This window comes from Perca flavescens, chromosome 22, assembly GCF_004354835.1.
Source record: "Perca flavescens isolate YP-PL-M2 chromosome 22, PFLA_1.0, whole genome shotgun sequence".
NCBI classification, from domain to species: domain Eukaryota; kingdom Metazoa; phylum Chordata; class Actinopteri; order Perciformes; family Percidae; genus Perca; species Perca flavescens.
Genome location: NC_041352.1, coordinates 20,787,483 through 20,808,529, shown reverse-complemented (window position 1 = coordinate 20,808,529; position 21,047 = coordinate 20,787,483). Strand labels below are relative to the sequence as shown.

Sequence of the window (21,047 nt, the reverse complement as noted above, 5' to 3'; positions counted from 1 at the left end):
AGAGAGAGAGAGAGAGAGAGAGAGAGAGAGAGAGAGAGAGAGGGGAAACAGCTGCAAGCAGATACTCAACATCAACAAGCTGTATGAGGCATCTGTAAAGAAGAAGAGGGGATTTAGCGAGGACTGTGAGGAGCTTCCTTACGTTTTCGCCCTCCGTTGCTTTTTGATTTAAAGATCAGAGGCGTGGAGCTTTGCAAGAATATCCTACAAGTGGTGAAGCGATGGTTTAGCGGAGCAATTTTGGCATTCTTTTTTTTTTTTTACAGCACGCCCGCCCCAACGACACTGTAATTCAGAGCAGCAGCAACCCCCCACCCCCACCCCCCACCCCAAACATCTGTGGACGCTTTTCTGGAGGGAGATGGCTGTTTTACCGCTGTCGCTGCTGCTGCAAGTGGGATTTGTGATCGGATCTATACATGAATACGCGGAAGATCTCGGAGCACAGGAGGCGATTTACGGCGCTCAGGCGCACCGTCGGCTGCTAGCGCATCTCCGTGCGCCTCAGCTTCCTCCCGGGGAGACGGTGGAGCTGCCGCAGAAAATAGAGGAGCGTCTCCCCAGGGTGGTCACGGCTTATCTTCACACGGGGGACTCGACCACCTTAAAGCACGCCAACTGCTCGCGGAGGTACGAGCTCACCTCTCGGCGGGGAAGGTCACGAGCCACCCCGCATTACTCCATGAGCAGCGTGCTGGATACGGTGCTGCACGCCACAAACTTCCTCAGCATGCTCTTGCAAGCCAACAGGTCCAGGGAGCAGAGTCTCCGGCGAGACATTGAGTGGTACCATGCCTTAGTCAGGAGTATACTGGAGGGAGACGCCAAGATTCACCGGGCGGTCGTCACTTTTAGCGCGGATTCGTCCGTGGCGGGGCCCTCGGTGCTTCTCCAAGCCACCAGGGCCGGTGGAGAGATAGTCCTCCAAGACCTCTCCAGCGTGGCCCACCACCATCTGCACAACCGCACAGCAGACACAGAGTGGTACCACGACGTCAAAGATAGGAAGAAGCCCAGTTTCCATAAGAAGGTGCTGAGCCAAGATTTTAGATCAGTTGACAATTCTTTAAAAAGAGGAGAGAGCTTTATTCCGGACAAGACGCATGTGAAATGGTCTGCGCCCTACCTGGAGTGTGAGAATGGGAATTTTGTTCCCCGTTGGCTTTTGACCTTATCGGCTGCCTTCTATGGCCTGAAGCCCAACCTGGCTCCTGAATTCAGGTAGGCACACAGGTGGTTGAAAACTGAGCAGAGATGTTGGTAGACATATACAACAACACGTTTAAGCAAAACATCACTTGTGCCTCTCTTGTCATTAAAAGTGTTCTTATTTTCAGTCTTGTTTTACTTGCATTATAAAACTACAGATTTGTGTGAGAAAGATTTATATCAACCTCAAGGTGAGTTCAGGTGGGTTAAATCACCACTACGTATCCAAGCCCCATACAAATACCTGGGTATACCTGCCTCTCTTTCCTCCCCAAACACACCGTAGCTTCCCACTGGCCTCCCACTGTTATACCAAGGGGGGTTTTCTTCTCTCCTATAGTCTGACAAGGCAGCGTGATGCTAAAAATAACCCTAGATGTAGCAGTGGTGGAAACCTCTGGCTACAAGCCCTAATTCATTTTTCAAAAACTCCCTCGGCTGCATGCTTTACTACTCAGGAAATGTTGCATGCCCTTTATTTTTTGGAGGCTGCTAAATCTGCAGTGACTCAGAACCTTCCTGATTTGAGAGATAGCCAATTTAAAAAAAAAAAAATACATAAAATAAAGCATGCTTGTGTAATGTGCCATGTTTATGCCACTAGTCCTGATATTCACTGGAATAGTCAAGTGTTAAGGCTCCATATGATCCTGACCAACATCTTCCCAATGAATATTTAATCCAGATCGCTAGTTGTGTGTAAACTGCCTACGATGAATCTTTAATTGATACACTTGAGTCGCTCACAGGCAGGCACGGATTGCAAATGAGTCAAAACCTGCAGTGATTATACTGTAATAGGCTATCAGCTACCCGGTGTTATCCCAGACTAAAGCCTCTCCGAGCCGCTTCACACACTCAGTCTCCTACTGAAGTAATCTGATAGGAAATTAGCCTGTACACTCAACTGATGAACAGTCAGAACTGCAGTTTATTTGTGAAGCCAAATTCTTTCAAATTCGAATGGATAGTTGCAGTTTTTTTTCCTCCAAATACTTGTGTCACAGAAGCTTTCCTTCCATTGGCCGAAGGAACCGTTTAGTTGTCCATTTCTTTCCCTTTTCGAGGCCTCCTCCATTAGATTGAAGGTGTGACATAAGTGGGCGTTTGGTATTGTTTAATGTCCCCGGAGAGTGGTCTGTACAGCGGCACTAAAAGAAACATCTCGCTGTGCTTCAAGGAGCAGGAGAGCAGCCATCCATTTATGAATTTCTTTTCCTTACATGGGGGAAACGTTAAGAGCAGCACCAGTCAAAATAAGCACATTTCCACATTATCATACTTTATCATCACTCCTTGTAACCTTAGTGTAACTAATGCAGTTGGTTGTTGCTGCTTATTGATCTTATGGGTTGTTTGTAGACGTTTTAGTCGGCACACTTAAGACCAAGAAAGTATTTAGCAGAATACATTTGACACCAAGCTGCTAGTTGTAGTTTCATATTTAGTGCACAGTAATGAAAGTGGAATCAATTTTCTCTTCTAACTCTCAACAACAAAATGAATATGTGTATTTCCCAAAATGTTGAACTATTCAAGTTAAATAATGAAGCCAAACTTTCAGTCACAAGACCTTCATCAGGGCAAATGTTTGACTTATAATGACACCTCTCCTTTTTCACACAAGTACACATGGGATATGCTGTCCAAAATTAATACATTCGTATTTACTTATTTATTTGACAGGGACAATGCACAGCTCCTTAGCAGTACCAGAGTTAGCTACAAGCCAATTTTCATCTGTAGTCCCTGGGCAGGAAACCGAGAATAACATCTCTGTCAAAAGGGAAACCTAACACTGGAGTATAAAAACACTAACATGGCAGTAAAGGACAACAATCAAATGTCACAGTATTAAAACTCACCCACAACGACAACAACAAAAACCCCAACACAAAAACACCACTCCGACAACAAGAACCACACAACATTAAAGACAACACCACAACAACAATACAATTACACAACATTAAAACAGCACAACAATAGTACCAACAATATGATCACAACATTAAGACACCACCACAACAGGACTTCACAACATTAAGATTAGCTTGGTTTAAGTTTGGGTTTATGCTTGATGGGAACATGATTGGTTAAGCCGGTGTTGTTATGGAACCCACGCAACTTCTAGGCAAGACCCGCCCTTCAAAAGCATTCACACACTACTATTGGACAGGCGTCCATGCTTACGCAAAGTAACGTGACCCGATTTGTTCAGGTCCTATCTCCTGACCAATCGGCTATCCTAACCTTAACCACTCGAGGTCAATGCCTAACCCCAACCAATCGAGCTGCTTCGTAGGGCGGGTCTTGCCTAGAAGTCAGTCACGTGGGATCCATAATAACGCGGTAAGCAGCCTTGGGTAATTGGACATAGGAAACTCCACAGATGCAACGCAAAAACTGGAAAACAAAATAATGGAAATAAATATCAGACGTAATAAAAGGGAAGGGAGAGACACGCACACACAATCTGGAAAGTCTGTTACTCTTAACCCTCTAATGTGAAGCTACTACCGGCAGCCAGTTAGCTTAGCTTAGCATAAAGACTGGGAGCAGGGTGGAAACAGCTAGCTTGGCTCTAGCCTGGTTCAGGACTCTAGGGAGTGACTGCTCATATAATTCATCTGGCACATAATCTCCCGTACAACCACAGCTTGTCTTTTTTTATTATACTTTGTTTTTTGTAAAAATTAAAACAGTTTCCAGTCTGCTGACTGTATTTATTGTAGCCTACAGATATTAGAGTGGTATTGATTTCTTAGCTAAGTCTCTGCAGTACAGCAAATAAGCAAAAATGCCGCATTCATATCTGACAACGCCATTTATTTCTGTCAATTCTTTACCAAATTCAACAACAGACATGTTGTTCTTTTTAGCATCATTCATCAGAGTAGAGTTGAGTTGTTGCAGTTGTGTTGCCTTATCCCTCACAAAATGCCTTGAAAACCTCACAGCTTGATGTATGGCTTTTCAATTCAAATGATGCTCACTCAAATATGCTTCGTCAGTCAGGCAATTCATAACATTGTCTAAGAGTTAATAGTGGAATATTTCAGGCCACACAAAACATCTGTTTCACCTCCTCATGTCGTTTTTGCCGTACCTCATCCCTCCTTTAGTTTGTTTCTCAACAGCCATCTTTCAGACCCTCATATCAAAGTAGCAGGCGGCTCAACCTGCATGCTCCCTGTGCCTCAGCACCCTGCCAGATAATAAACGGGAAAGGAGAGGATAATATAGCTGGCTCAGACATCAGCTCTCCTCCACTTCCCCTCCAGATGAATACACAATCAATACAACAATGAATTAATAATGAAAGATGTAGAACAACAACCCGGCATGGGCCATCTTGATTCCGGCCTTTTAAATGCTTCAGTCACTTCCTGTTTGGTGTGATGATGTAGCAATAAGCAAGGTGACTTGTTTTGAATGCATGTGGCATATGGTAATAAATACAGATTTGAGGCTGTTTTTTCTCCCGTTTCTTTGTTGAACACGCGGGTGCTAAACAACTAATTCGACTTGTTAGAGCAGGAGTGTGTGGACATATGTGATAGAACGACCTGTTGTTTCTGTGAAGGTGTAAGAAATCGCACCTCTCACACTTCATCTCTTCTCTTCCATGAGTCTCTTCTGCTGCACTCGAGACACAGGGGAGGCAGCTGAGACCACACAGAGAGGACTGGCTGTTTTCAAGCGTGCAGTGTGTAACTCTGTGTGTGTGTGTGTGTGTGTGTGTGTGTGTGTGTGTGTGTGTGTGTGTGTGTGTGTGTGTGTGTGAGTGAGTGAGTGAGCGTGTGTGTGTGTGTGTGTGTGTGTGTCACTGTTAGAGGTTGAGACATTCTTCAGGACGATACGAACCATCCTAATTGGCAGATCACTCTAACTTCCGACACAAACTTGTAACTACACAGAAGCATAAATGCAAAAACTAGTTTGAACAAACACACAAAGTGGGAATACACAGAAGAAGAAGAGAGGGAGGTTGTGTATGTGCTAGGTGAACACGCTGTTCTTCAGACTCACCGTTCACAACACAGACCTAAATTGCTTAAAGGCTGAAGCTCAAGCAGCAACATTAGCTGCAACAGTAGCAGCCTATAAGCAGGCAAACTAGTTGGAAACTATTTACTATTTATTTATTTATTTATTTTTTTTCAGCACATTTCTCCAAAAGCCAAATAGGTTCTAATTAGATGGCAGGATCTTCTTCATTTACGCTTGGCTTAGTGTCCCATTTTTCTGTACAAGCAGCTAAAGTGTGGACAGCTTGAGTGCTGTGGGACACCCAGCCGTCTGACAGAGTGGGAGGCCTCAAGCTCCAGGAGGAGCCAGCAGCATCTGCTTAGATGGACACCATCCAGAAACAAATAGGAAGGAAACCCCACAATTCCCGTGGATAAACATGATAAAGTCCATCAATCAACTTTCAAGAATATATGATGAAAGAGATCAGGAAGGGGGAAAAAAAGAGGAAAATTAGTGAAGCTATTTATTTCCAAGCAGGAAACATTCTTACTTGACAAAGATGTAAGAATGTTGAAAATCATAAGTGCACCTGGAATGAGTCTAACCTGCTAGACTTTCCACTGCAACCTGAAGCAAGCAGGGGTTAAAGATCCCTAAAGTGCTCCGTCTCTCACTGCTGACGTCACTGGGACTCCGCTGCTCAGTAAGGCAGGATGTCAATACGATGCCTTCAGCCAGTAAATGTCAACGTTACAGAAAATCCAACTACCAGCCTTTGTGGCTTGCTGTGAAAAGATATTGTATTCCAAATAATACTGCTAATTATGGGAATAATCTTATTGATTTTGATACTATTATGGTGACGTAATTCTCTTGCCTCTCAAAGTATTATAAATCTGTAATATCGTTACTGTAGGTTTATCCTTTACTAATCTGGAGTACAGATTATAGAGGAGGCCTCAGAAGTGACAACAGATTGATTTGTTGGGTCAGGAAAGTTTGAAAAGATTTGGAAAAGGAATTAAGCGACTTTCAGGCTTTTACATTTTAAGTTTCAAGTATTCAAGTAGACAAAAGGTTTCTGCAAAATAAAGGAAATGCGCTGTTAAACCTCATCTTTTTACAGTAGATGCCTCATAATAAATATATCCACCATTTTGTAGCTTTAGGACGATATTGAATATACAAAAAGTGCTGCAATGTGGCGGATATGTCTTTGTCGTTTTGATTGTTTAGTGTGTCTCGCAACAGTTTCATCTTGTCCTATAGCATCCGGTAGCTTTTTATATATTATATATTCTTTATACACAATATAGAATAGAGAAAAAATGGGAATCTCATTTTAATATGAAATATGTCTGCGATTCCTGTTTCTGAATAATGTTGGTTAGTTGAATATTGCATGTCGCATGAATTGTAAAATGAATTTACCAATTTTAAGGACATTGCAGGATGATGAGGGTGGAAATATGAAGGATAAAGTCCCGTTTTTGTTTAATAATAATGCTTAATAATAATTAATTTTTATTCAGAATTAGACAAGAACAGTTTTGTTCTGATGTAGCTTGTCAACAACTATAGTCAGACTATCAGTCAGCTAACGCTCTCCTCACAACTGTCAGAATTTCTTTGTCAGCAGCTCAAATTATTGAGCGATCTTCCGGCTTGGCGTTTGATCTTCAGAGGATTGCTTTTAATGACAAGAATGTCAAGAGTCCAGAGGTGCCAGCTCTCTCTAAAAAAAAAAGAAGTCTTTATTCCCTTTCTGTGACAGCTGCTTCGCCTCAGGCTCTGTGTCTTTTTTTGATTACCAGCGACAGAACTCAATAAAATGACCCAGGTTGCACTGAAACGCTGGTAGACAAGCAGCATCCTGCCCAGCGGCTACACTCACATTAGCTTCTGCTCGTCCTGTCAGCTTAATGCATTTCCATCACATAAGAGACATTTTCCTTGAGAGGGCTGCACAGTTCTTGCATTGTGATTGTTCCAGGACATAATGCACGAACTGTGCCCTTCTAAAAGGACAGCAATGTGTTCTTGTCAAGACACTGGGGCAGGAGAAATGTGCATGCAAGCTCATCTGGGCGTGCAAGGCTTCTGGCTACATGGATAAGCTAAAGGATCATGTTTAAGCTTGTGCCAGTCTTCCATGTTCACCTCTCCTTTTTATTATTCTTGGTTTAACTGCACACAGTCTTTGTAACTGGAGACGTCAGAGCTTATTTCTCTCGCTTCAAAAGAAATATCCAGATGCTCTTCATTCTTGTGCAAATATAGAACATAAAAAAAAAAAACACTCCTACAGTGTACACATTCAAGTCTTAAAATAGCTTTGCAGATGATTGTATTTATGTCCGTGAATTATCATATTAACATTCTGTTACAGTTATGGCTATTTACATGGCACCCACCACATAAAGACATTTACAATTTCCACTAATAATCATCATTTAAAAGATGTAACATTACAAATGGGATATGGGAAATAGAAATGGGATATATATATATATATATATATATATATATATATATATATATACACACACACACACACAAGTCACGTCTTCTATATTAAATATGTGTAGAAATTGAAAACGATTAATCAACCAGCTTACGGTCAGTGTTGTGTGACTAGGCGGGTAAAATTAAATTTTTTAATTAGGTAATTAAACTTAACTACTTTTTGTACCATTTGAGACAATTTCCACAAATGAAAAGTTATACTATATTCCAATAAATGTCATATGAGTAATATGATTCAAATTGACCAGACACCAGAGTCCAGTAATCTTCCACTGGCAATAATCGATAACGATAATTGATTCACTAACTAAATTGACTATTATATAATATAACTATTCTCATTACTATTCTGCCATAGCTCTGTGATAAGGGACTTCTGTTCATGTAAGTGAAAACTTTTAACATTCAGCCTAGGCTAATGCAATTTTATCTAGAACACTTTTATTTTATTTTATGACTTCAATTATTTTTATAAGAAGTCATAAAATAAAATAAAAGTGTTCTATATAATGTTGCATTAGGCTAAATGTTAAACGTTGTATAATAAGTTTGCCTAATTATACTGATGAAAATATAGATTAAAAAGCCAATAAGATAAAACAGTCTCTAAAGGGCCGGGCTAAATATACTTTTTTGTCAGTCCAATCTGGCAACACTGCCAACCGTTAACATCACTATCCTAACTTCAGTTTAGCCATGAGTCCTGACTTATCCTCAGTGAAGTGACAGTTTGACACACCTGAACAAACACAGGTGATTAACTCAGCAGTGGCTAGCTAGCAGCTAAGTAGACAGAACATGTGAATAAGATAACGTCGCAGTTACTCGACACGTGTATTCTTCCTCTTTTGGCGGTGGCTAGGCTAACGCGTCTTGGAACAGTCTCTCCACAGAGAACGATACCGGCCCCCTGGCAAACTATTGGTAAGACACCAAGCTAGCTACCTCAGCTCATTGTTAGCTTAACCTCTAAGCTAAAATAGGACCAGCCCTCTGTTAAACTCAACAAGCTGACCTTTTAATACATTTCCCAGGACGTTTCTAGTACAAAATGGTAATGTATGTTAACTTAATAACAACAAGAACAATACACTATATTATGGAATTGGGCTAATTAGCTCTTGTTAGCTAGCTAATAATTTACAGAATCACAAACCTTTTATTGCCATGTAGGTTTGCATGTACAAGGAATTTGTCTTGGTGTTTAAGTGCATAATAATACAGTGCAAAAGACAATTTAAAATGGAAAAATTTATAATAGAAAATATGACCGTTGTATCTGTCTTTTAAGTGGAAGAGCTTTGTGCAGGAATGTGCACAGCCGTAAACCATGCTACGTTGGACCATGCAATGTTTAAGTATTACATTTTCTTTTAACGTAAATGCATATGGAAAGCACTTGAAATGATTAACAACATTGCTCCTATCAGCCTCATGTTATCAAACTGCAGTCTCCACTGAGAGATAGCTAATAATAGCTATAGATAGAATAGATACAGAGATGTGGTAAAACAAGTGCAGTGAATGGATCCATTCACTGCACTTGTTTTACCACATCTCTGAGAGCAATGGGTTTACTGTGAAATTAACTAGGACAAAAATGTCTTGTGCTACGATTATTTGAAATTCAGACTTAATCAGAGCCTCCTGTTCAGTACTGTACAGAATGACTAAATGTGCAATTCAATCTCAGAGACCATTTTCTGGGCCTGGATAGAGATATACAGCTCAAAATGTATATGACTGACATTCAGTATTCAAATACATCAAAGACTGACTTATAACAAAGAGGGCACATGGAGGCCTTCATTGCAAGAATGTTTTGGTGAATATCCTTTTGTAGCCCATAAGCAATTACCCAGATACATAGTCAACTTCATGAAACTAGGGCTAACATTAGCACAGCCTGACTGGTCTGTCACAAAGACCACACAGCCCCTGCTGGTGGGATGCTCCTCTCTTTACTGGCCTGGCCTTTAGACTAACAAAGAATGGGGGATACAAAGAGAGAGCACCGTTTCCTGGGACACAACTATCTCCTGCTCTCTGTGATAATCTTTATGGCCACTATGATGCTTCTACTTCACGTTCCCTGTTGCCACTCTCAAATTACAACCCAGTCTTTGTGCTGCCTGAGCGCATTTTCAGTTGCCGTCTCCCTTTCGGACCCAGCTCCACACTTTATTTTTTTTTCACAAACCATTTTATACGCCATATGTCCATATTGCCTGGGATGCTAAAGATAGCCTGGAGAGTAAGAAGTGGAAGAAAAAAAAGGAAAGAACAGGCTTTTTTATTATTTGTATAGACTCTCAATTTTACAAGCAAAACCCAAACAAATGTTAATGCTTAAGCTGCCAATGAAACAGACATTTTGATGAATCCTACATCCAGTAATTGGGCTTTGTGTGTTTCAGTGGACTCTTTCCTACCCTTATTACATACAGGAGAATTGAAACAGGTAATTTCTCAGCAAAACAACAAGCAGTGCAGTGGGAAAAAAGTGAGGTCAGTTTGCCCCAAGGCAGGACCGGAGCAGCAGTTATTAATAACAGAAGTACGAGAACGATGCACGCGTTGCCTGGTGTCCACTGGGAGCTGGTTAAAGTAAACCAGCTGCTGTACACCTGGAGAACATGCCATACCAGCAGTATTTGTGTGTGTGTGTGTGTGTGTGTGTGTGTGTGTGTGTGTGTGTGTGTGTGTGTGTGTGTGTGTGTGTGTGTGTGTGTGTGTGTGTGTGTGTGTGTGTGTGTGTGTGTGTGTGTGTGTGTGTGTGTGTGTGTGTGTGCACGTGCATGTGCATGCCTAAGGAACTGAAAGCTAGAGGGACAGACAGAATATTGTCCTCATTGATGTCAATGATTTTATGTTATGTCATGGTTTATAATAGGGATGCACCGAAATGAAAATTCTTTGCCGAAACCGAAAACCGAAAAAGAGGAAACCAAGACCGAAAACCGAAACACCGAAAGAAATTATGCCAATTATTAGTACCATTGCATGTATGGCTATGGCTGTGTACTAACTTTACTAAAATCAAGGCATTGCAATTGTATAAATTAATATTAAAGTTTAATTAAAAAAATATCTAGCAGAAATATGGCTACAATCTGACAGTCACATACAGTAGCCTAAGAACAGAATAGCTTACCTATTGTTGTTATTATTATTATTATTATTTGAGACACTTTCTTGCAGGATTTCACTGAACATATCAGACAACGAGGGTGCATGCCCCTCATCTGGTGCAGAGAGACAAGTCTTTTTTTCTGCGCTCTGATCTCCTCCTGCGCTGGGCGCTGCTCCGTGCGCGCTCTGTTTCCACGCGGGTTCTCCGCATCCATCGCGGCCTGGATCATTTCTCGTGCGCACTGCTTTATTTCCGCATCCAAGTAGTGGTCTTTATAACGCGGATCAAGTACAGTCGCGATGAAGTGCAGAGGATTCGAATAGATCTCACTGAAACGTGTGCTGACAGAATCTAAGAGCGTACTTTTCTTTTTCACTCCGTGGTCCGTCTCAACCTCTTTGCTTAGGAGACGCTTTGCAGGTGGAACGGGTACTGACGCACGTGCAGGTCGCGGTTTCTGTTTGCGTCATCACAACATTTCGGCCGTATTGTTTCGGTGATAAAAGTATTTCGGTGGCCGAATATTCAGTGCATCCTTAGTATTTAAAAAGGACTGAAGATATTTTTTTTGACATAGTATGACGTCAGTGCTGTAGTGCTATAGTGGTTGCATGAATAATAAATCAGCTATGAGCTAGTCTCACATTGCCAGACCTTCCTCCACAGCGCTGCAGTGGAGTGTCTGGCTAGTCCACACAGCATTCCGGGATGGGAGAAAAACGTGCTCTGGTTTATTGGCATTTCTTTAAACCAATCACAATCGTGGGGGAGGGGGGGGATGGGTCGGGGACCCGGTGCTAATACGGCATTAACGACCGTTATCTACTGGACCGAATTGCAACGCGGATTTCAGTGCCACAGCGCCTCTCTCTGATGCTCCGAAAACGGACTTTAGAGGCAACCTAAACATTGCCGCATGTCACACTACAGTAGTTAAATCTACACTTGGCAGCAGGTAACGTTAGCCTACGTTAGCTAGCAGCTGGAGTAAACACGGTTAAAATGCTGACAGCTGAACGGTGTAAAAGTGTGTCTGTATTTCACTGGAGAGGAACGTATGACAGTGTGCAGCTGCTGTTGTCGGAAAAACAAGAGATGTTTTGTTCACTGGAAATTCGCCTCGCCAGCCTCGTGCTGCATTCAAAGTTATTGTAAAATACCCTTTTCCCATCCAGTGGATATTTTTGTTGTTTAACAGGAACTTACTGGTGCAATAAGTTATTGTTATAAGTTATTGTTATTACATTTTTAATAAATCATTCAATTTTGCCTTAGCAATAAACAAGCCTCTATAATGTTGCCGGATGTCATTTTGTACATATATATATATATATATGTGTGTGTGTGTGTGTGTGTGTGTGTGTGTGTGTGTGTGTGTGTATGTATATATATATATATATATATATATATATATATATATATATATATATATATATATATATATATATATATATATATATATATATATATATATATATATATGTGTATGTGTGTATATATATATATATGTGTGTATGTGTATATATATATATATGTATATATATGTGTATGTGTATATATATATATATGTATATATATATATATATATATATATATATGTGTGTGCATCGTTTTAAAAGTATTGTTTTAGCACCGGGAAAGTGTTTTCCCTTTTATTTTCTTCTGGGGGGGGGGGGTTGGGGGTGGTTTCACCTTTAAAATGTGTCACCTTTTTCAGCCTTTCTGAGTTTGCAGGTATGATATAAGGTTTTCGCTTATTTTTACCATGGAGCTTTTATTTATACCACTAAATAAGCTAGGCTATAATAATTCAAGAATCAATTTATTGCCAATTGGACAAAGAGGGCAAAGTGGGCCACTTTCTCCGGGGCCAAGTGATTAATGATGTTAATAACACCTGTGTGCCTTTTCTGCTATGACATGTCAAATATGTGCTGTTAAAAAGGCCTAATATAGATCAGTAGTGAGTTTTTAAAAGTTTGTCACAGTCACAGTTTTCAGCTCTTCTTTAATTACAAAAAACTGGAACTCTTTCTTCCCCAATGTGATAAAGCAACACTGACAACATCATCTGCCACTTTCTGTTTTGTGTTTAGCTAAGATACCACAAGAGGATGGTTTGACTAAGGCATTACTATGTAAACCAAAATCTGAGCAGAAGATGGGACAAAGGGTTAACATGCCTCGTCCCAGCTAATATCAGGCATATATTATTCTGACATTTACATATGCCAACTTGTAGATCAAATATTCTAGATACAAATGTATACATTTATCATTGATCCAGTGTGACTTAGTTTTGCATGTTTTTCCACTGATGAAGTTTGAGTTGGTGGTGAGTCCAGTTTTCTGATTTCGTCATGTGTGAAGAGGGCTGATCATGTAAGAACATAACAAAGGTAATATTGTCCTCTGTGAATATCTTGCTGAGACTACAAAGCAATTTGTAGTCAATTATGGCAATTGCCATAACAACTGCCTGCTTAGGGGTCTTTAGCCCTAAGGACTTTAGCCCTGATTTTCCGCTCTGCGAGATTTTGGAACTTACCGACAAAAACCCTAAATCGTAGGCAAATCGGCATTGTCTCGGCACTCGCATGCGCGTGACCAACGCAATGTGTGAACTGTTAAAAAATGTCTGATCTTTCTTTTTCTTCTTTGTTTCATCGCTGCAAATTAGCCACCAACAACTTGGAACGCTTCTTTCTGGTGGACATCCAAAAATCTCTTTTGCATATGGTATTACGACATGTCCCGTGTCACTTCTTGCATGTGTTTTTTGACTAAAACGCAGTCTGGAGACTAGACTCGTGTATACTTCCTAGTGAAAGATCTAGTAGTGTGTAAGCCCCGGGCTCTTTAACAAAGTGGCACTACAGGCAACATGTGTTAATAATACAAATCATAGCATTCTAATAACCATATTAGCCAATGATCACTGGTAGAAAATGTCAACTTACTCTAAAGGGGAAATCAACCCTGAAACAGAGGTGACATCCTTAATCACTATAGCTCAGGCTAGGCATTGGAAGGAGTTAGTTGTGACTGTACTCTGCTTCTCTTTGCTATCTGTTAATCCTCTAACAAAATAAAACCCATGTGAATGTCAATGCTCAAACAAGCATCACGGCAGTTAAATGTTATTACAAAGTCAGCTCTGGGTAACGCCAGTGATTTCCTGAATTTCGATTCACAAGGTCCTGTTTCGATTACATTTTCATTATTGATTCAATATCAGTTAGGTTAGGGAAATTTCACTTACAATACCAATTTTGCTTGGATGTAAAAGAGATTGTCAGATAACTTATGCTGTAAATTGTACAAGCAAGAAGCAACCCTCAACTATTATACTGTATATAAAATATGATATATATATATATATATATATATATATATATATATATATATATATATATATATATAATGTATATATAATGTATATATAATGCACCATGTCAATGTTTACATTAAGATTTGACCCCCCAAAATGGGGTCAATTCACCACATCCATGGTGAAAAGGCATATATTAAAAGATTGATTTGGGGATTTTATTAATCAATATCAGATCACTCAAACAAAGATTGATTTTAATTGCAGAATATATTTTTTTAACCCTGCCCTAGTCACTGGTTTATTGTCAGTGAAGCAGCTCCAGGGTTTGCCTGATTAAACAGATTACAGCACTGATTAAGGTGCTTGGTTCGGAGGAGAGATGTGTATTTTATCTTCACTGATCAAACTAAGTGTTTATTTGGTGATTTCTGTGGAGAAAATAAGAACATCCAGTTTTTTTTTATTTGTGTTCTTTGTCCTCCACAAAGTTTAAAGTCAGTATTTATTTTCTAACAACACTTAGCTTCGGGTTGCTCCATTTTTTAATTTGCCAGGAGGGAAAGCCTCTACGTGAAATGTGTAGTCTTATATTAAACACACAGAATCTAACAGGGATCTACTTTATACTTGCTTGTTTGTATACCGTTTTCGGCTATTGGTTTGTCCTGTGTGCTGCAGCTGTCTGACAGAAAAGACATATGCCACACCAGTGAAAAGACAGTCAGAATCAGAGAGACTGACCATCAGAATCACAGGCTCTCTTCATTCAGCTTCAGGCAGCTAAGTAAGTGTAAATCTTCAGCATCCCTGTTAGAAGTTCCTGCCTGGCTCAGCTGGCCAAAAAGACTCCTAGCTAAATTGTGTGTGGACATTGGACCGGAAGCTGTGCGTGAAATTTCTTTTTTATTGGTGTCATGTAATTCCGTGTGGGATGGGCCACTTAGCGGCATGACACGTAAATAAAATATCATTCATCATTCCTAGCTTTCCAAGCTACCGCTGCTGAGTGTTTTGTTGTGTTAAGTGACCTATTGACAGTTTATCATATCTCCCTGTCATACTGAGATTTAGCTCAGATTAAGATGTCGACGAATTTCACAAAAAGCTAATTTAATTTAACTTTTTTACGGTCACTCATTAATAAATATTCTTTTCTGAATTTGCATTACAGCATATAGTTTTGTGTGTGGTTTTGAAGAAAATGTAATCAGTCATTTACTGTAAATTTGTGTACATGAGTAGTTCAGAGCAGATATTTTCCAAGTCTGACACAATGCTATAAGTTGTAGAAGGGGCATATGATTGATTGATTGGTGATTTTTATCCATTTTGTTTTTATTCATAAAGCTGCTCTCAACTGTCTGGCAAGTCACTGGTTATACGTTTTGTTTTTGTTTGTTTTTCAGGATGTATCATTGGTTTTGGATATTTTCTATGAGTGATGGGTGAAAATACCAGGCCAGAATCACTCCTATCAATTCAGATATTGGTACTTTTTATTGATAAAAGCAGCTAATGTGCGATCATGTCATGGGAGATAAATGTGTCATTATTTATGATGTTAATGCATTATTAACAGGCTACTTCTGATTATATTTTGATTACCACCTTATGATTTACCAAATATGAGGCTTTTTTACTCGTCTCTGTTAATTACTTAATCACATGCATGTTTAAACACAAGATTGTTTTAAATGGCAAATAATATATGTTTCATTATGTGAATTCTCTGATCTAACGAGGTGATCTGTGCAGCAGCGACGCACATACTGCAGCACTAAGAAGAGTGCTCATGTGACCTGGATGCTGGATCATGCTGGATCCATTTATAATTTGCATCTGTCATATTGACTCAAAACAAGACATTGTATGAGTAGAATTTATACTTTGGGGCATGATCCTCCTCAATTTTCTACCGCAATATTGGCACCCAATCATTTATTTATCAGCATTCATCAAATTTATTTTAACAGTTAATTCCCCAAACTCTTATCTTTGAGAAAGAAACATGGCCATTTTCTGTAAAAATGCAGTTCACTTTGCACTGACATTCTCAATGCTTCAAAAGCCAAGTTAATAGTGTCCTCCTGTCTTGCAGGGGCGTGGTGCGAGTGGACATTAATCTGCAAGATGTTGATATCGACCAGTGCTCCACTGACGGCTGGTTTGCTGGAACCCATCGATGCAACCTGACCACTATGGAGGTGAGTGTGCCGAACAAGCGGGTGAGACAAAAGATTGATTTGCTCTGGAAAACTGAACTGTAGCGCACACACATTTAGTCACATCTCCACGAGGCACTTAACGGAAAAGCACTAAAGCTGTACATCTTTTGACAAATGGATGGTAATCTGATTCCTTTTTAATGATTCTGTAACAACCTACTACCACTTAACTAAACACTACAGGCTATCTTTTAAAATAATGTACATAAAAATGTCGTTTTTAACATCTCCTTTGAGATAGGAAATATGTTTATAAGGAATTAGTTTGACTTGTTTCCAAAGCAGATCAGCGCTTTGCAAAAAGTGACAGTTTCAGTTACTTTCCTTGCTTTTTGTATTTCCATTACAGTATGCTATATAATAGGTACACTGTGACAAAGAGGTAGCCTGGTTGACACCAGACCTTTCTCACTTGTAACTGAGAGTGGGTCTGGGAAAGGTTCATTCACAGCCCATTACCAAAGGGGCGTCACCAACGGACGCCGCTCAAATGCCTCTGGGCGCAATTGGATAGTCCTTCAACCAATCAGACCAAAGATCCTGGTGACGTAGCAGCGACAGCGTCATCGACGCTTCGGTGGCCGTCATGTTGAATGTAGCTGCGCTATCGTCATCGTGTAAAGCCCGCCTCAGCGGTTGTGATTGGTGCCTCGATTTGGAAAAATTGGAAATGGGCTTGAATGGGCTCTTGGCCAGACTGACTTGCAGAGCAAATCTCAAATTTGCCGGAAGTTCGTCAGGGTTTTCCCAGGCTAACAAAGAGATATTTATCCTTATAAATGTATCTGTCAGTGTGTCAAGGTTGCAGTGAAAAAATATGTTTAGGTCAAACCTGAAGCTTTGTTAAACACACCTACACCCTGTTATTACCTCTATCAAGGCTATGTTGTATGAAGTATGATTGTTTTTGACAACTAACAGAGATACAGTATGAAGACTCCAAATCTTAAGGGTCTGTTCACAGGGTCAAAAAATATATTTAACTTAAAGTTTAAGTGATGATGGAGATTGAGAATTGGAAACGTGCTCAGCCTTGGCAGAGGAGAAAATAGCCTGGCCATTTGCATACTGATGAAAAATAGCCTGTCTCAAGGCCCTGGAACATGTTGCCTCTTGGACAAGATGATAAAAGTCTAATCGCTTTGCTGTTTTTAAGAGGATGTCAAATATCCACATCCTCCATTTTGTATGAAGAACTGTCGTTCATTTTTATTTTCAACATTGCAACACTATATTTGCTTTTAAATGGCTGTATGACTTAAACCTGCCCTAATTTTAATGCCACTTGGGGGGCAGCTGAAACAAATTGTAAACACAACACTTACACATCACCTTTTAAGTTGATATGTCGAACTTGTTAGCAAATAGTTGCCTATTTACACATTCAGCAACTACGGAGCAACATTATCATTCATTTGGACTCGTGTTTGTGGTCACCTGGTGGATGTAAGTCCAATATTCACTCTCTTTTAGCTCTGTTTTTGATCTCCACCAAGCACTGAGAGACAAATCTGGCTCCTTAGCTGCTTAATGTTCCACTATGTTCACCAGCTAGTTTCTCTCTTTTTCTATGTGCTGTTTGGTGCTTGGCAGGTATAGTGTACTGTGGGTTTGTCAGCTGAAAACAACCCTGAGAGCACCAGAAAATGATGCTAAAACGATCGGAAGCAGAGGGAACCTGCAGAGTCAGCAACCCCTCTCATATACAAATAGTCGTTGGTTTCCTTGTTTTGCTTTTAAACTTACGCCATCAGTTAGCCTAGCAACCAATAATGCCGTAATTTATGCCAATTGACAGCATGCTTTGCTAAAACATTTTGTTTTAATCACATTAATATTTTCTGCCTGTTTTCATAGTAACCTTTCATTTGTGGAGTGCTGCTGTCTAGCTAGCAGCTAGCCTTCTGGTTAATGCTTCTTACCTGCCAGATCAGTCTCATCGTTAAGAGTGATAGATTCTAAAGATATCAGACTCCTTCATAATGCATGTGATGTAGTGGATTGCAGTGAGCCTCTTTGAATAATTAATCACTCTCTTTGTCTGAGTACTTCCACCTTTCCGTGGACAGTCAATGCCAGAGACATTTAACTGTGTGTGTGTGTGTGTGTGTGTGTGTGTGTGTGTGTAGGGTGGCTACAAGGAGAGAAATACATTGTTAGTGGTATAGATTTTAGCTGGGTTTGCAAAATAATGATTTCTGTGTTCTTACAGTGCAGTGTGGTAGGAGTATTCTTGCTTACAGCCTGAATGATGAAAGCTGTTGTGGTCATGGCATGTTGCAGGATGTGACTTGTGTTGCATGACAGCTTTATCATACAGGAGTGCTCCTTATCGACATATCTGCTCGATAAACAAACAAAGATAGTGAGAGGTATCCACCTTGTTATCTCTTGTGAATGTGTATCGCAGAGTTTGTATTGTAATTTATAAATTAAGCAAGATCCCCTCACATAATAGTCTTGTGCAATTTGGAATTATATTAAGCCATCTTCGCATCTAAGCTAAGTACCTACCTTCCCGGTCCTAAAGTGCACGACCAGGTAAATCAGAGGTGATGTGGGAGGCTGATGTCTTTCCAACTAGGAATAGAAAGCACGACTACAGTGTAATCAAGTCTTGTAGGGCTGTGTGTGTGTGTGTGTGTGTGTGTGTGTGTGTGTGTGTGTGTGTGTGTGTGTGTGTGTGTGTGTGTGTGTGTGTGTGTGTGGGGGGTAATGTGATTAAAAAAAAACGCTTTGGGAGGGATGCCCCGTATTTGCAAGCAGGGATTAATTTGGTGTTATTGCTGTATTTTTTTTCTCATGCAGGTATTCCCTCTGCATGTGCAGCGATTTGTTGTTTAATGGGTTTCTTTGGTGCCATTTGAATAAAAAAAGACAATCACTTCAGGCTGCTATAGATCCACATTAGGAGTATTTTCTTTGTTTTATTGGAAACAAAGCGGTGGGTTTCCTTGGTGTTGGAGCAGTTTATTTACTTAAGTGTATCATTGACATAATCACATTTCAATTCCACCCTCGGATGCTCTTTATAACAGTATTTGCAGCAACACTGCACCTCCACTTACATGTAGACTCCACTTTGTTTTGCATGCACAACTCTGTCAGGTTTTATCCAACGTCTATGAAGTCCTTTCATCACACATCCACTGTTGTTCTTGTGCTTCTTAGCAGTGTTTTGGGTGCCACAATTCCAGCAATTGAATTTGACAAAATGCAGTTGTTCCAGCCAGCCAGCCAGCTCCCTGGCCTCCCCTCACATCCTGCCTCTCAAGCTGCTGTTTGCCCAGCCAAGCATGCAGCCAGCCCAAACTCAGATGGAGGCAGATGCTATGGATGACTGATTTAGCAGGCACGAAGAGGAAGGCAAAACAAAATGAGGCTCAGACTGTTGACAAGAAAAATACAATAACCCAACAGTGTCAGAAACCACTGTTTATTTGAAGGCAACACTATTTTAAAATCCAACAATTGTTAACAGTTTTCTTCGATTCTTTAAACACGCGATGCTAGTTAATAAACACATAATGCTACTCTGACATCCATCATATTCAAGTTGAAATAATCTTACAGTACCATAGCTGCATTTGCATTTCATAGCTTTTTGGACTTAATAACATGCTGCAGTGTAGATAACTAAACTTAATAGTAGAAACTAAACAATATACCTTTTCAATATTGTTGTAAATCAGTCGTTTTTGCAAATAGGCATTGCATATATCAGCATCAAATTACAGTGAATTACAATAACTTGCACCCAATGGGAAAAAATCAACCAGAATACGCCAACGCTGCTGTCAAGGACAATATAATATATAGCAATACATTTCATTATAAACCCTGACTGTAGCCCAGTCGCCGCACGTAATAAGCCAAGAGCCAACATTGTATTTTCTTTGATTAAGTAAACAGTACAGCTCTGACTCATGCCAATCATGGTGAAGCTAGATGAATCATAACATAGCCAAGCATGCAGCCCAAAGATTATCAGCTAAGATCTTGACTTAATTTCCTGTTGAAAAGGTGTATACATGCTGCTGTAGGCTAAGTTTTCCTCTCTTTTTTTTCCTACCTCTCATCTCTCACTAATGGCACTTCCATTATTAGTGTTTCACTGTTCTCAAAAGTCTAGGACTTTGCCGCCCTGGGGGCACCTTTCATACGAGAATGCGGCTGTGGATGATGATGAATGTTTCAATCAATTAGCTTATTGCTCAGAACAAGTGGTGGGGCCCTGGAGGACCATAGGCTGTGAAAGGCAGTGACACATAACCTGAAAGATTATTCCAGCTGCCACGACAAGGACTCCTGACTCTGCGCTGTTTCTTCTGCGCTATTTTCTGCTGAGTATGTGGAGTGAGGGCCACTGGTTAGAAATGAACATTTATAAACTGAGAATAAGATGAGAGCATCAGAGGTTGACCAAACATACAGGAAAGCATTGTACAATTTAGAGATATTTGATTTTGATTATTTTTTGAATGTTTGCAGAGGTAAAAATGTATTGTGAATAGGGGTGTGAAGATTTATTTTACAGAAAACTTCAATGAAGAAATAAGACTGGGGGAAAAATAGTCCTTTTATTCAATCGAAAGTCACAAAATGAAAACCGAGCACTGAAAGCTTTTGCCATAAACTCAAATGA

At 40.1% G+C, this 21,047-nt stretch overlaps 1 protein-coding gene across 1 annotated transcript in view; it reads left to right on the top strand.

Annotated features, from left to right (window-relative positions):
• gpr158a (G protein-coupled receptor 158a) overlaps nt 1-21,047 on the top strand; it is an 84,964-nt gene that overhangs the window by 293 nt on the left and 63,624 nt on the right. Inside the window, exons 2-3 of the mRNA XM_028569997.1 lie at nt 358-1,221; nt 16,276-16,381. Coding sequence (XP_028425798.1) covers nt 358-1,221; nt 16,276-16,381 — 970 coding nt within the window. The remainder of the gene's footprint in view (nt 1-357; nt 1,222-16,275; nt 16,382-21,047) is intronic.